Below are 13,770 nucleotides of genomic sequence, written 5' to 3' on the forward strand. Positions count from 1 at the left end.
TCTGTGTGGCACATGCCCTTCCAATCTGCTTTCCAGGATCTTATTTCCATAAATGTCTGTAACAGCACCAGTTATTGGGTACTTACTCTATGCCAGGCACTATGCTGAGCAACTTACATATCATATCTCATGAAACCATCACATGTCCCTGAAGGAGGTGCTATTATGATCCCCATTTTACAGATTAGAAAACAGAGGTAGGCCGGGCATGGTGGCTCACACCCGTAATCCCAGCACTTTGGGAGGCCGAGGCAGGTGGATCACCTGAGGTCGGGAGTTTGAAACCAGCCTGACCAACATGAAGAAACCCTGTCTCTACTAAAAACAGTACAAAATTAGCCAGGCGTGGTGGCGCATGCCTGTAATCCCAGCTACTCAGGAGGCTGAAGCAGGAGAATCACTTGAACCTGAGAGGCGGAGGTTGTGGTGAGCCAAGATAGTGCCATTGCACTCCAGCCTGGGTGACAAGAAAGTCCGTCTCAAAAAAAAAAAAAAAAGAAAAGAAAAGAAAAGAAAGAAAACAGAGGTAGAGGCCGGCGGGGGTGCACATGCCTGTAATCCCAGCACTTTGGGAAGCTGAGGCGGGTGGATCACTTGAGGTCAGGAGTTTGAGACCAGCCTGGCCAACAAAGTGAGATCCCATCTCTCAAAAAATATATATATACATATATATACACACACACACATATAGGCACACACATATACATATAAATATGTATATATTTGTGTATAGAGAGACATATACATATATATTTGTGTCTATATGGTCTCATCCATGTCCTGGAGCTGAGCATCCCTGCAACCTGGAAGGAATGGCCTCAGGTGTGGCAGGATAGGTTGTTAACTTCACCTCTCCATGCCCTGTTCCACGCACACACCTGTGTATAAGTCCAGACCCTGGCCGGGCGCGGTGGCTCAAGCCTGTAATCCCAGCACTTTGGGAGGCCGAGACGGGTGGATCACGAGGTCAGGAGATCGAGACCATCCTGGCTAACACGGTGAAACCCCGTCTCTACTAAAAAATACAAAAAAAAAAAAAACTAGCCGGGCGAGGTGGCGGGCGCCTGTAGTCCCAGCTACTCGGGAGGCTGAGGCAGGAGAATGGCGTGAACCCGGGAGGCGGAGCTTGCAGTGAGCTGAGATCCGGCCACCACACTCCAGCCTGGGTGACAGAGCGAGACTCCGTCTCAAAAAAAAAAAAAAAAAAAAAAGTCCAGACCTACTCTCATCAAAGGCTCTGTACCAAAAAGGGGAGGGACCAGACCCCTGGTGGAGGGCCTGGATCGCAAGTGCCATTCCCTTGTCTTTCTTTTATTTATTTATAAAAGAAAATAGGCCAGGCGTGGTGGCTCACACCTGTAATCCCAGTACTTTGGAAGGCCGCAGCGAGCGGATCACCTGAGGTCAGGAGTTCCAGACCAGGCTGGCCAACATGGCAAAACCCTGTCTCTACTAAAAATACAAAAATTAGCCAGGCATGGCAGCATGCGCCTGTTGTCACAGCTACTCAGGAGGTTGAGGCAGGGAAATCGCTTGAACCTGGGAGGTGGAGGTTGCAGTGAGCCAAGACTGCTCCACTGCACTCCAGCCTGGGTGACAGAGAGAGAGACTGTCTCAAAAAAAAGAAAAAGAAAAAAGAAAACAGAGGTAGAGACAGCTTAAAGTCACTTGTCCAAGGTAACAGAGTAAGTGGCAGAAATGCTGTATAGAGGATTCTTGTGTATGTCTGCATTTTTTGTTTCCGGTTCTCTATTTGACTATTTTTCACTCAGCACTCTGCATTTAAGCTCCATCCCTGTTGCTCTCTGCCCAGGCAGTTGCCCAGTGATGGACACTGATTTTTCTGCCACCTCAAACCATGCCTGGGATACATCTGTCTGCTTGTGAGAGGTTTAACCCAGGAGTGGACCTGCCAGGGGACACACAAGTGCCAAAATGCCCTTTCAAACATCCCCACTAACTTACATGCCCACCAAATGCCAGAATTCCATTCACTGGCAGCCTTACTAGCAACAGGTTTTATCTGATTTTCTGTTTTATCTGATGGGCATCGTGTGGGATCCTGTTTTTCTTTGCAGCTTTCTGATTACTGGCAAAAATCTTAGTCCTTATTCCATTTTTTAAAATGACATTTGAACACACACAATAGGAAAAACGGGATTTCAGAATAATGATAATTCACTCTGATGATGGGAAGTAGTCACACAGCCCTGTCACTTCCTGGCTACAAGGAGCTCCCGAGAAAGTCCAGACTCACTCTCATCAAAGGCCCTGCCCCAAAGAGGGGAGGGACCAGGCCCCTGGTAGATTGCCCAGATCATGGGCGCCAGTCCCCTGCCTCGGGGCCTGTAGCCTAGTTGAGTGGGAATTTGGTCGCGTCTATGTCCTGGAGCCAACTGTCCCTGTGCCAGAGAAAGGGATGGCCTTTGGGTGTGTATTGGGGGTTAGGCTGTTAACTCCACCTCTCCATGTCCTAGATGACACATATGCCTAGATCAAGCTCCTGCCTACCTCTGGGCCATTACCTCACTTCTAGAGCCTCAGTCTACTCATCCATAAGGTGGGGGTATGAGGACATCTCTCCTAGAGGAGGGCTCGGGGGTGCAGAGAAACTGACAGTGGCCTCAGACCTGACAAGCACAGAGCAACGCACTGCTGCAACGCCTCCTGCCTCTCATGAACCCCCGGGGGAGGCATCTGCAGCCCTATTTCATGGCTGTGGAGGGCAAAGCCCAGAGAGGGAAAGGGAAAGTCAACAGATCCCACAGCATGTCAGCTCCTTGACCAGGCCAGGGATGAGGCTGGGAGAGGACGAGCAGATTCACTCAGTCATTCAACTCTCCTTACCCCTCTGCCTCCTTCCCCGGCCTCTGGGGCCCCAAGTCCAGCAGCACCCAGGGCAGGGGTGTGGTAGGTTCCCCATGCCTCTTCCTTCTCCCTTTGCACCAAGCTTCTCAGGCCCAAGGGGCTGCCAGTGCCACAAGGACACCTCTCAGCTAAGGCGGGCTGAGTCCAGAGCTGGTGGCCCCTGAGTCAGGCCCTGAGTGGTGGTTGAGGCAGTGGGAGCAGAGGAGACCACAAGGAAACTAACAGATGAAATCCAGTCCTCCCAGCCTTTGCCCTTGCTGTTCCCTCTGCCTGGAGCCCTCTCCCCACAGAGGGCTGTGAGCCCGTGCACTCCATACTCACTGTCACCAGAGTCTTCCCCGAACCCAGTTAAGAATGCTGGCCCCGCCGGGCGCAGTAGCTCAAGCCTGTAATCCCAGCACTTTGGGAGGCCGAGACGGGCGGATCACGAGGTCAGGAGATCGAGACCATCCTAGCTAACACAGTGAAACCCCATCTCTACTAAAAAATACAAAAAACTAACCAGGCGAGGTGGCGGGCGCCTGTAGTCCCAGCTACTTGGGAGGCTGAGGCAGGAGAATGGCATAAACCCAGGAGGCGGAGCTTGCAGTGAGCTGAGATCGTGCCACTGCACTCCAGCCTGGGCGACAGAGTGAGACTCTGTTTTTAAAAAAAAAAAAAAAAAACTATTCAAAAAAAACCAAAAAACAGACAAACAAAAACAAACAAACAAACAAAAAAAAGAATGCTGGCCCCTCAAGGTCAGGCGTCATGGCTCATGCCTGTAATCCCAGCACTTTGGGAGGCCAAGGCAGGCAAATCACAAGGTCAGGAGTTTGAGAACAGCCTGGCCAACATGGTGAAACCTGTCTCTACTAAAAATACAAAAAATTAGCTGGGCGTGGTGGGCACCTGTAATCCCAGCTACTCGGGAGGCTGAGGCAGGAGAATCGCTTGAACCCAGGAGGCGGATGTTTCAGTGAGCTGAGGTTGTGCCACTGCACTCCAGCCTGGGAGACAGAGTGAGACTCTGTCTCGGGAAAAAAAAAAAAAAAGAATGCAGGCTTCCCTTCTCACCCTGGACTGCCTGATATGCTTTATTTATTTTCCCCAGAGCATGGATCACCATCTGACATGCGATTCTTTTTTTTTCTTTTTTTTTGAGACGAAGTTTCACTCTTGTTGCCCAAGCTAGAGTGCAATGGCACAATCTTGGCTCACTACAACCTCTGCCTCCCGGGTTCAAGCGATTCTCCTGCCCCAGCCTCCCTTGTAGCTGAGATTACAGCATCTGCCACCACACCGGCCAGTTTTTTGTATTTTTAGTACAGACGAGGTTTTACCATGTTGGCCAGGCTGGTCTTGAACTCTTGACCTCAGGTGATCCACCCACCTCACCCTCCCAAAGTGCTGGGATTACAGGCGTGAGCCACCGTGCCTGGCACGATCCATCTTTATTGTCTGTCTCACTGCTTCAGAAATAAACTCCAAGAACATTTTGTTCACTTAATCGCCACTACCTAGAACAGTGTCTGGCGTGCAATAGGGTCTAAATAGATAGATAAAGATTAAGTAAAACTTTTATGAAGATATCAGAGAAGTGCACCAATCTTAAGTGTACAGCTTAATCGTTTTATATGTAACCCAGTTCAAGTGGAAGAACACTTCCAGAGGCTCCCTGTACCCGACCCACAGCCAATCCCCACCCCTTACAGATGTACTGACTTCCATCACCATTGATTAGTTTTTCCTGTTCCTGAGCGTGGCTTAAATGAATTACTTCAGTGTGTACTCTTTTTCATTTTAACTAATTAATTTTTGAGGCAGAGTCTCACTCTGTTGCCCAGGCTGGAGTGTAGTGGAGCAATCTCAGCTCACTGCAGCCTCTACCTCCTGGGTTAAATCCATCCTCCCACCTCAGCCTCCTGAGTGGCTGGGATTATAGGCGGGCGCCACTATGCCCAGCTAATGTCTGTATTTTTCTGTAGAGACAGGGTCTCACTATGTTACCTAAGCTGGTCTTGAACTCCTGAACTCAAGCCATCTGCCCACCTTGGCTTCCAAAAGTGCTGGGACTACAAGTGTGAGCCACTGCACCTGGCCCATGTCCTTTTTTGTTTGGCTTCTTTTGCTCCACGTAAGGTCTACAAGATCTACGCATGGTGTTGCATTGACAGTGGTTCCTTTTACTGCTGTTCTATCATACAACATTCCACCATTTACGTATTCACGCTCTTGCTGATGGGCATTTGAGCTGTTTCCAGTTTGGGGCTACAGTCTTGTACATGTCTTCCGGTAGCCCTATGCCCCCATCTCTCTTGGGTACCTACCTAGGAGTGCAATTGCTGGGTCATAGGGGAAGTGTGTGTGTTAATAAGAAACTGCTGAATGGTTTTCCAAAGTGGTTGTACCTACTGACATTTCCACCAGCCATGTATGAGTGTTGTGTAGCCTCTTCCTCTCTAGTACTTGGGGATGTCACTTTTTTTTTTTTTTTTGAGATGGAGTTTTGCTCCTGTCGCCCAGACTTGAGTGCAATGGTGCAATCTCAGCTCACTGCAGCCTCCGTCTCCTGGGTTCAAGCGATTCTCCTGCCTCAGCCTCCCTCATAGCTGGGATTACAGGCACCCACCACCACACCCAGCTAATTTTTTGTATTTTTAGTAAAGATGGGGTTTCACTATGTTTGCCAGACTAGTCTCCAACTCCTGGCCTCAGGTGATCTGCCCGCCTCGGCCTCCCAAACTGCTAGGATTATAGGCATGAGCCACCGCGCCTGGCCAGGGATGTCAGACTCTTCATGGGTGGGTGACTGTTATCTCATTTCCCTGCTGAGTAATGATGTTGGGTGCTCAGGAAACATCTGCTGATTGAACCCTGTGGTGGGCTATAGAGAGTGGCTCTTCAACTGGCAGGGAGTGTCACTGTTGGCTGCCATGCTGGCCTCAGAAGCTGCTCTCCATTCCACATACTGGTCACACCTGCACCCTGGGCGCAGCTGAGATCAGAGCAAGACATTCAGACGGACTAGGCTAAAGGTGTCCCATGGCTAGAAAAAAGAGAAAATCATTGGTTCCCCAGCAGAGCTCTGCAGACAGGACACTGATAGGCTGCCCCTTCCCGGTGTCCAGTGGCACCCATTGGGCAGAGGCCATCTTTCACCACTCCTAGGAGGCACCCAGAGGCCACGTGACCCAGGCAGGAACACCATCTCCCCTGGGCCCCTGCCCTCTATCTCAGGAGGCTGCATCCTAACACTTGGCAAAGGCTGGGCGTGGCCTGTGAGGTCAGCAGAAATTACCAGCCAGTGGGAGGTGGGCAGAGGCACTGGGCTACTTCCCATCCTAGCCCATAAAAACCTCCATGGGCTCTGAGCTTCCCCCTTCCACAGTGACTTTGGAAATCATGGGCTAAGATGGCACCACAAGAGCCAAGGCCCTGAAGTCCCTCTTAGAGAAGTACTGCCCACTGATCAGATAAATCCCATTATGAATCTTAGGTAAGCAAGATACAAACTTCCATTGCATTTGAACCTGTATGTTTGGGCTTTGTGATATCAGCAAGCTTTGCCCTCATACAGGTATATACAGTACAGTTGGCCCTCCACACCCGCGGGTCCTACGTCTGTGCATTCAACCAACTACAGATCAAAAATACAATATTCACAGGATGTGAAACCCGTGGATATGAAAGGCTGGCTTTTCCTATTGGCAGGTTCTGCAGAGCCAACTTCGGGACTTGGGCATCCATGGATTTTGGTATCCATAGGGGTCCTGGAACCAATCCCCCAGATACTGAGGAGTGACTATGAAATATATAGTACATATGTTTTAAAAAAGAAAACACATAGTACATATAATTAACATAGGTAACAACTAGCCTGATTTTACAGATGAGAAAACTGATGCATAGAGAAGGTGGAGAATTTGTCTGAGGTTAGTAAGTGGAGGAGTCAGGATTTGAACCCTGGGCCTGGCTCCAGAGGTTCCAGTCTTAAGTGCTCCACCTCAAGGCTGAACCAGCAGGCCAAGAATACAGAGGTGCAGGCCAGCTGCTCCAGGCAGCTCCTCCTGCCCACCTAGGCCTCCTCGGGCCTTTTGCCTGGATGCAGTGAGGGTCGCACCCTGCACCCCTGCCTCCTCGCCTTCCCAGGCGTCACCCTGAACCCTCCCCATTCTGACCCTCACCTCTTGGATGGACCCAGCCAATAGGCTTCAGGGGTTTTTCCCTCTCCCACTCCTCACACGCACTTGGCACAACCTCTGCTCTGGTGACCCCAAGTGTCTACCTTCCCTGGGTCCACCCCCAATCTGTTTTGAGAGAAAGCTGCCTCTGGACCAGTGGGATCTACCTCCTGTCCACAGGCCCTATGTCAACCAGAGCTCTTTCAATGACAAGTGACAGAAACCCAACTGGCTTAGAGGAGGGAAATGTTTATTGGCTCATGTGACTTAAGAAGTCCAAGGTCCACAGGCCTCGAGCCAGCTCAGCCCCAGGTGCCCAGATGGCATCAGGAAGCTCTTGTCTCTGGACCTCTTGGCTCTGCTCTCTGTGCTGGTTTTGTTCTCAGGCAGGATGGTTCCCTCAGGGTAATAAGTTGCTTCCAACAGCTCCTGGCAGCCCACACTCATTCCGCCAGCTCTGCTGCCCCAATGTGGTCGCTGTCATCTTGCCAGCGATCCTGTCAAAACCCTTTCCTGATGGTCCCACTTGAAGTCCCAGGGCTCAGGACCCCACCCCTGCACCAATCAGTGGTGGAGTGTGGGTGGCTCTGTGATGGGCTAGCCTGGCGTGCCATTCCCACCCCTCAGCCCCAGGGAGGGCGCTCAACTGCACAAAGCACAGGTCCCAGCAGAGGAGAGATGGTTCCTGAAAGGAAACCAAAAAAGGCACTGCTACCAAAGCAGGGCACCTAGAGGCAGGCAGGGCCTGCAGACGCCCGTTTCCAGCTCCCCAGGGCTGTCCCCTCTCCATGTCTCAAATCGTTGACCCTCCCACCAGCCTTGGGTGTTTTTTTTTTGTTTTGTTTTGTTTTGTTTTGAGACGGAGTCTCACTCTGTCACTCAGGCTGGAGTGCAGTGGTCAGATCTCGGCTCACTGCAAGCTCCGCCTCCCGGGTTTATGCCATTCTCTTGCCTCAGCCTCCCGAGTAGCTGGGACTACAGGTGCCCGCCACCTCGCCTGGCTAATTTTTTTTGTATTTTTTAGTAGAGACGGGGTTTCACCGTGTTAGCCAGGATGGTCTTGATCTCCTGACCTTGTGATCCGCCCGCCTCGGCCTCCCAAAGTGCTGGGATTACAGGCTTGAGCCACCGCGCCCAGCCCAGCCTTGGGTGTTTTAACCCACCTTCTCCTTCTTTGGGTCTCTCACTCAGGGAAGGAGACCCACCCCCTGCTTCACAGAGAAGTCAGACACCATCAGATAAAAGCTGTGAAGACCAGCCAGGTGTGGCGGCTCACGTCTGAAAGCCCAGCACATTGGGAGGCCAAGGTGGGAGGATCACTTGAGCCCAGGAGTTCGAGTCCAGCCAGAACAACATAGTGAGACCTCATCTCTACACACACACACACACACACACAACACACACACACTATATGCCTATAGTCCCAACTACTCCAGAGGACGAGGCGGGAGGATCCCTTGAGCCCAGAAGGCTGCAGTGAGCTGTGATCGTGCCACTGCTCTCCAGGCCAGGCAACAAAGAGAGGCCCTGGCTCCAAAACAAAACAAAACAAAAAAGTTAAAATTAAAAAAAAAATTGTTACCTCTGGTTGGACGCAGTGGCTCATGCCTGTAATCCCAGCGCTTTGGGAGGCCAGGTCAGGCAGATCACTTGAGGTCAGGAGTTTGAGACCAGCCTGGCCAACGTGGTGAAACCATGTCTCTACTAAAAATACAAAACTTAGCTGGGCATGGTGGCGGGCACCCGTAATCCCAGCTACTCAGGAGGCTGAGGCAGGAGAATTGCTTGAACCTGGGAGGTGGAGGTTGCAGTGAGCTGAGATCACGCCACTGCACTCTAGCCTGGGTGAAAAAGTAACTCCGTCTCAAAAAACAAACAAACAAACAAACAAAAACAGTTACCTGAATCCTCCCTGCAAAACCCACTCACTGCCCTGTCCCTTGGCAGGTTGAGGTTGGCCTGAGGTTCCCCCACCTCACCCCATCAATTCTCTCCCATCCTATCCCTGCAGATCGTGTCTAAAATTCTCACCATCTAAAAACCACCCCTATGCATCCATAGGTGTGAAAAATTTATATATATACAATATATAATGTAAATATGTATGTAAATAAACAAACCGCTGCCCACTCCTATGCCCCTCACTCTGAGTGGTCTCTGGTTGGCATCCCTAAGTGCTGCTTCCACACGCCTCAGGGTCTCTCACCTCCAGCCCACTCACCCCCTACAACCACCACCAAGGCCCAAGCAGCACTGGTGGAGTCGCCGGGAAAGCTGAGGGTCGCCTTGCAGGCGCCACCTCCTGTCCACGGTGTCTGACACTTGACCTCTCCCTGCTTCCAGATGTACCTGTATGGGCACCACCGTGGATCCTGGGTGGCACGGGTTCTGGGCTCTCTCATCTCCTTTGGTGGTCTGCCCCAGCACCCCATGCTCAGCGAGGTCACCTGCTTTTGAGGCTCACACGTGTCTTTGTTCCCCTACATTCACACATCCACTCAGCACCTTCCCTTAGCAGCCTCACAGGCACCCCCAATTCATCACAGCCACATTGTGACCTTCAGGCTGAACCTGTTCTTCCTGTGTCCCCCGGCAGGGAAGGAGCCCCTGACCACCAAAGCTGCAGAAAGAAACCTGGGGGTCGCCCTTAACAATCCCCTCAGCCTCCATGTGCAGTTGGCCATCTCCATGCTGAAGGCTGAGGCCAGCACAGACCCAAGTCTGCCCACCGCTCACTGTGCCCCTACCTCGTCCTGCTCCAGCTGCCATCACCTCACCCAGACTTCCGAGTCAGTTCCCTGCTGCCACCAGTGCCCACGAGAAAGCCACTGAGCTTGTTAAGAAACAGACTATATGTGGCCGGGCGCGGTGGCTCAAGCCTGTAATCCCAGCACTTTGGGAGGCCGAGGCGGGCGGATCACGAGGTCAGGAGATCGAGACCATCCTGGCTGACACGGTGAAACCCCGTCTCTACTAAAAAATACAAAAAACTAGCCGGGCGAGGTGGCGGGCGCCTGTAGTCCCAGCTACTGGGGAGGCAGGAGAATTGCGTGAACCCGGGAGGCGGAGCCTGCAGTGAGCTGAGATCCGGCCACCGCACTCCAGCCTGGGCAGCAGAGCGAGACTCCGTCTCAAAAAAAAAAAAAAAAAAAAAAAGAAACAGACTATATGTATACGTTTTCTTTTTGACATTTTTTTTTTGAGTCGGGGTCTTGCTCTGTTGCCCAGGCTGGAGTGCAGTGGTGCAATCATGGCTCACTGCTGCCTCGAACTCCTGTCCCAGCCTCCTAAGCAGCTGGGACCACAGGCATACGCCACCATTTAGACCTTTAAAACTGAATGCCTTGCGGGCCCCAGGAGGCCCCACGTGGGCTACCTGCGCCTTCCCCAACCTCACTGAGTGCCTCTGCTTTACACGCAACACAGCTCCTGGGTCTGCTCTGAAAGGTTATCTGGATGAACATACTGTGTCACCGCCCTGCTCAAAAACCACGTTCAAGGCCCTTCACAATCTTGCTATGTCTGCTCCTTTCCACATGCCCTTCACTACACTGGGCACAGGACTCTACAGTTTCCAAGACCTGTTCCTGCTCCCTGTCCCACTTATCCCTTCACAGCAGCCCACAGGGGGCAGAAGAGTCTCCATCAGAGAGACAAGAGGCTGCTGAGAGCAGGGCAGCAGCCCGCGAGGGGTCAGCAGCACCACGGGGCAGGTGTCCCCCACGTGCCCAGCACTTGCGAGCTCTCCCACCTCCCTTCTGTAGGCAGCCCTGGCGTGCTCAGCAGAGCCAGGGCCTCCAGCCTCCCCAGATGATCCCTCTCTCCCCTCACTGCACCTCACCTGCCATTGACACGGCCCCAGCTCCCAGTTTTTTTTTTGAGATGGAGTCTCACTCCATCACCCAGGTTGGAGTGCGGTGGTGTGATCTCAGCTCACTGCAACCTCCACCTCCCAGGTTCAAGCGACTCTCCTGCCTCAGCCTCCCTAGCAGCTGGGATTACAGGAGCACACCACCACGCCCAGCTAATTTTTCTATTTTTTGTAGAGACGGGGTTTCACCATGTTGGCCAAGCTGGTCTTGAACTCTTGACCTCAGGGGATACGCCCACCTCAGCCTCCCAAAGTGTTGGCATTACAGGAGTGAGCCACCGCGCCCGGCCCCAGCTCCCAGTTTCATGTGGGGAAGGCAGGTGGGTGGATGGGATGGCAACCATGATGTCCTGCACAGAGCCTGGAACAGACACTGAGATTCCCTTTTATTATTTTTTTTAATAAATTTAAGAACAGCTCTACCTTCTATCTTCCCCCCAGAGCAACTAAAACCAACTAAAAGGGGCTATGGCCTGGGGGGCAGAAGGCGCTAGGAGTCATAATCCTCTTCGTCCTCTTCATCAGGTGCTGAGGGGCCCGGGGGCGCTGGGGGCAAAGGCAGAGTAGAGGCGAAGGGCAGGAAGGGCGTCGGGGGGCTGCAGAGCAGAAGGCAGTGGGGAGTCAGGCCTAAGCCCCACCATGCCCTCCACGGGGGCAGCTGCCAAGCCCCTCCCTCCCTCACCTGACCCTCCCACCACCACCCTCCAGATCCATGGGGCCAAGGCCCAGGGCAGCTCATGCAGGGCAGGCCCAGGGCCCACCCACGGGCCCTGGCAGGGTGGAGCAGGATCTTTCAGGAGAACAGTCTCCTGCCTTCGAGCCCTCCTCAGTCTCCTCAGTTATTCTCCTCCCACCCCCCAAATATGCCACAATCAACAAGACCAAGGGGCCAGGGAGACCAGGAAGGGTAAACTGGCTCTAGGGAGTCTGCCAGCACCCTTCCATGCCCCTGGGCTGCTCACCTCTGAAAGTGGGCAGGGGGGTGGCTGGCCTGGGGTGGGGGTTGTGATGTCTCCTCTTCCCCATCAGTATCTGTGTCCTCAGATTCATCCTGTGAGCACCACAGAGGTCAGAGTTGACAAGAAAAGACACGAGCCCATCACTGGGAGTGGCAGGGACAGCAGTAGACCCTCACAGCCCCAGTTTACAAATAAACCGGGTGCAAAGAGGTCGCAGAAAAGGATGAGCGCTGGCCTCCTGCCAGTTCAGCTTGGGGCGAGGCTGTCTGTCCCATCATCAAGGGCAGGGCGAAGAGCTGGGGCCTCACTCACCTCCTGCTCTGAGTCTGTCCCGGACAGCTTCTTGTCCTTGCTTTTCGTTCCCATTCCACCGTTCTTCCGGCCGCCGCTGCCTGGTTTCCGGCCCCTTTGGGAAGGTACAGTCCATCTGCCCGGAGGTCTCCCTACTCCTTGGCCACCCCCAAGCCCTGTGGCCTTGGCCTTCCCCACTGTATGCCAGGCCCTGGCCCCACCTGCGGGCGCCCTTGTCCCCATCCATGTGGTTGTCCTCCCCGTCCCCCTGCATGTCGGGAACAGATGCCACCAAGTCCTTCAAGAAGTCAAACTGCTGCTCCAGCTCGATGCACTGCTTCCTGGAAGAGGTGAGGAGGGGCTGGCACTCAAGACGGGCCCAGACACCCAAACCCTCAGTGGGTGGCAGCAAGGGGCTCCGGATGTCAGACTGGAGCTCGGGCTGATCTCCGCCCCCGGGCCTGCACTCCTTTACTTAAGTGGCTCCCTCTGCCTGGACGCCCAGCCCCTCCTCTGCCAGTCTGTGGCCTTGCTGGTGTCCCGGCCGCCGCCCACCTCCCTCGCCATCCAAGCTCTGCCTCCCTCAGTGTGTGAACTCCCCGCGCCAGCCCCGCCGGCCCCTCCCTGCTCCTCGCCGCTCACAGGTGGGATGTGGTCATGGTCTTGGCGTTCCGGGACTGGGTCACCTGGCAGGCCTTCTTCAACAGCGACTCTAGGAAGAGCTCAAGCGCCCGGGCTGAGGGGCGTCAAGGAGAACGCCAGGGCGGGGGAGGGCGACCCGCTGCCTCCCTCCCCGACGCCCCTCGACCCGGCCCGCCCCCGGCAGGATACAGATGATGACAGGCACCGCCGCCGCCACCTTCCCAATCTCTTCGTCCGTCTGCATGATCTTCTTGATCCGCGCCTTCGGGTGGGGGAGCAGAGTTCAGACCCCGTCGCCTCCGTCCCCTAAAGGGGTGCCGGGGGAGGAAGGGGCATCCCCGGAGAAAGGGGGCGGAGGACGCGGACGCGGGGAGGGCACGGAGGAGGCGGGGCGTCCAGGCCCCCGAACACCGCGGCGCGCCTGCCTTTCCAGAGGGAACTGGGCCCAAGCCTCCCGGGAGCCGGGCCCACTCCCTGCCGGGCTCTGCCATGTGCTCACCGGCGGGAACCGCGCGTTGTACTTCTTCTTCTTGCTCGGCATCTCGGGGCCTCTCTCGCCGCGTCGGGTCCAGCGCCGCCGCCCGCAGCCTCCCGGCTCCCGGGCCTGCTCGCTGCCCGCCCGCCTCGGTTCCCCCGGGTCCTGGTGCCGCCCGCTCCGCCCCCGCCGCTTCCCGTGGAGTCCTAGCGCCGCCGGTTAAGACGCCGCTCACAGGGCCCTAGTGCCCTCCTCTTGGAGCCTCCCGGGCCGTGCGCATCCCTCCCCGGTCTGTACCGCTGCTCCCGCCCGCCCCCAAGACCAGAAGAGCGAACGTTGGCCCCGCCCCCCACGGCCCGCCCCTCCCGGGGTTCCCGCGATGGCCCCGCCCCCCGAGTCAGCACCTCCCCGTCGGCCCCGCCCCTTCCCCTGCCGGCCCCGCCCCACAGCGCGGCCGCTGCGGCCGCTGAGGCTGGCGGCTCCGCCCCGTGGCTGCGCTTG

The 13,770-nt window shown here is 54.7% G+C and overlaps 1 protein-coding gene across 2 annotated transcripts; it reads right to left on the reverse strand.

Annotated features, from left to right (window-relative positions):
- Nucleotides 1-11,250: 11,250 nt before the first annotated feature.
- On the reverse strand, nucleotides 11,251-13,582 carry DRAP1 (DR1 associated protein 1). 2 transcript variants are annotated; one of them, NM_001194542.1, is made up of 7 exons: nucleotides 13,294-13,582; nucleotides 12,984-13,056; nucleotides 12,795-12,888; nucleotides 12,374-12,493; nucleotides 12,174-12,267; nucleotides 11,865-11,953; nucleotides 11,251-11,498 (listed from the first exon to the last, which is right to left on the reverse strand). In NM_001194542.1, exons 1-7 carry the CDS (start codon nucleotides 13,333-13,335, stop codon nucleotides 11,393-11,395), a joined length of 618 nt encoding a protein of 205 aa, NP_001181471.1. In that variant the 5' UTR covers nucleotides 13,336-13,582; the 3' UTR covers nucleotides 11,251-11,392. The 2 variants fall into 2 exon arrangements, with proteins under 2 accessions (NP_001181471.1, XP_028688600.1); XM_028832767.2 differs by having other exon boundaries at nucleotides 11,272-11,498; nucleotides 11,865-11,962; nucleotides 13,294-13,415.
- Between the last annotated feature and the right edge of the window lie 188 nt (nucleotides 13,583-13,770).

Source organism: Macaca mulatta, chromosome 14 (genome assembly GCF_049350105.2).
Source record: "Macaca mulatta isolate MMU2019108-1 chromosome 14, T2T-MMU8v2.0, whole genome shotgun sequence".
In the NCBI taxonomy this organism is placed as follows: Eukaryota; Metazoa; Chordata; class Mammalia; order Primates; family Cercopithecidae; genus Macaca; species Macaca mulatta.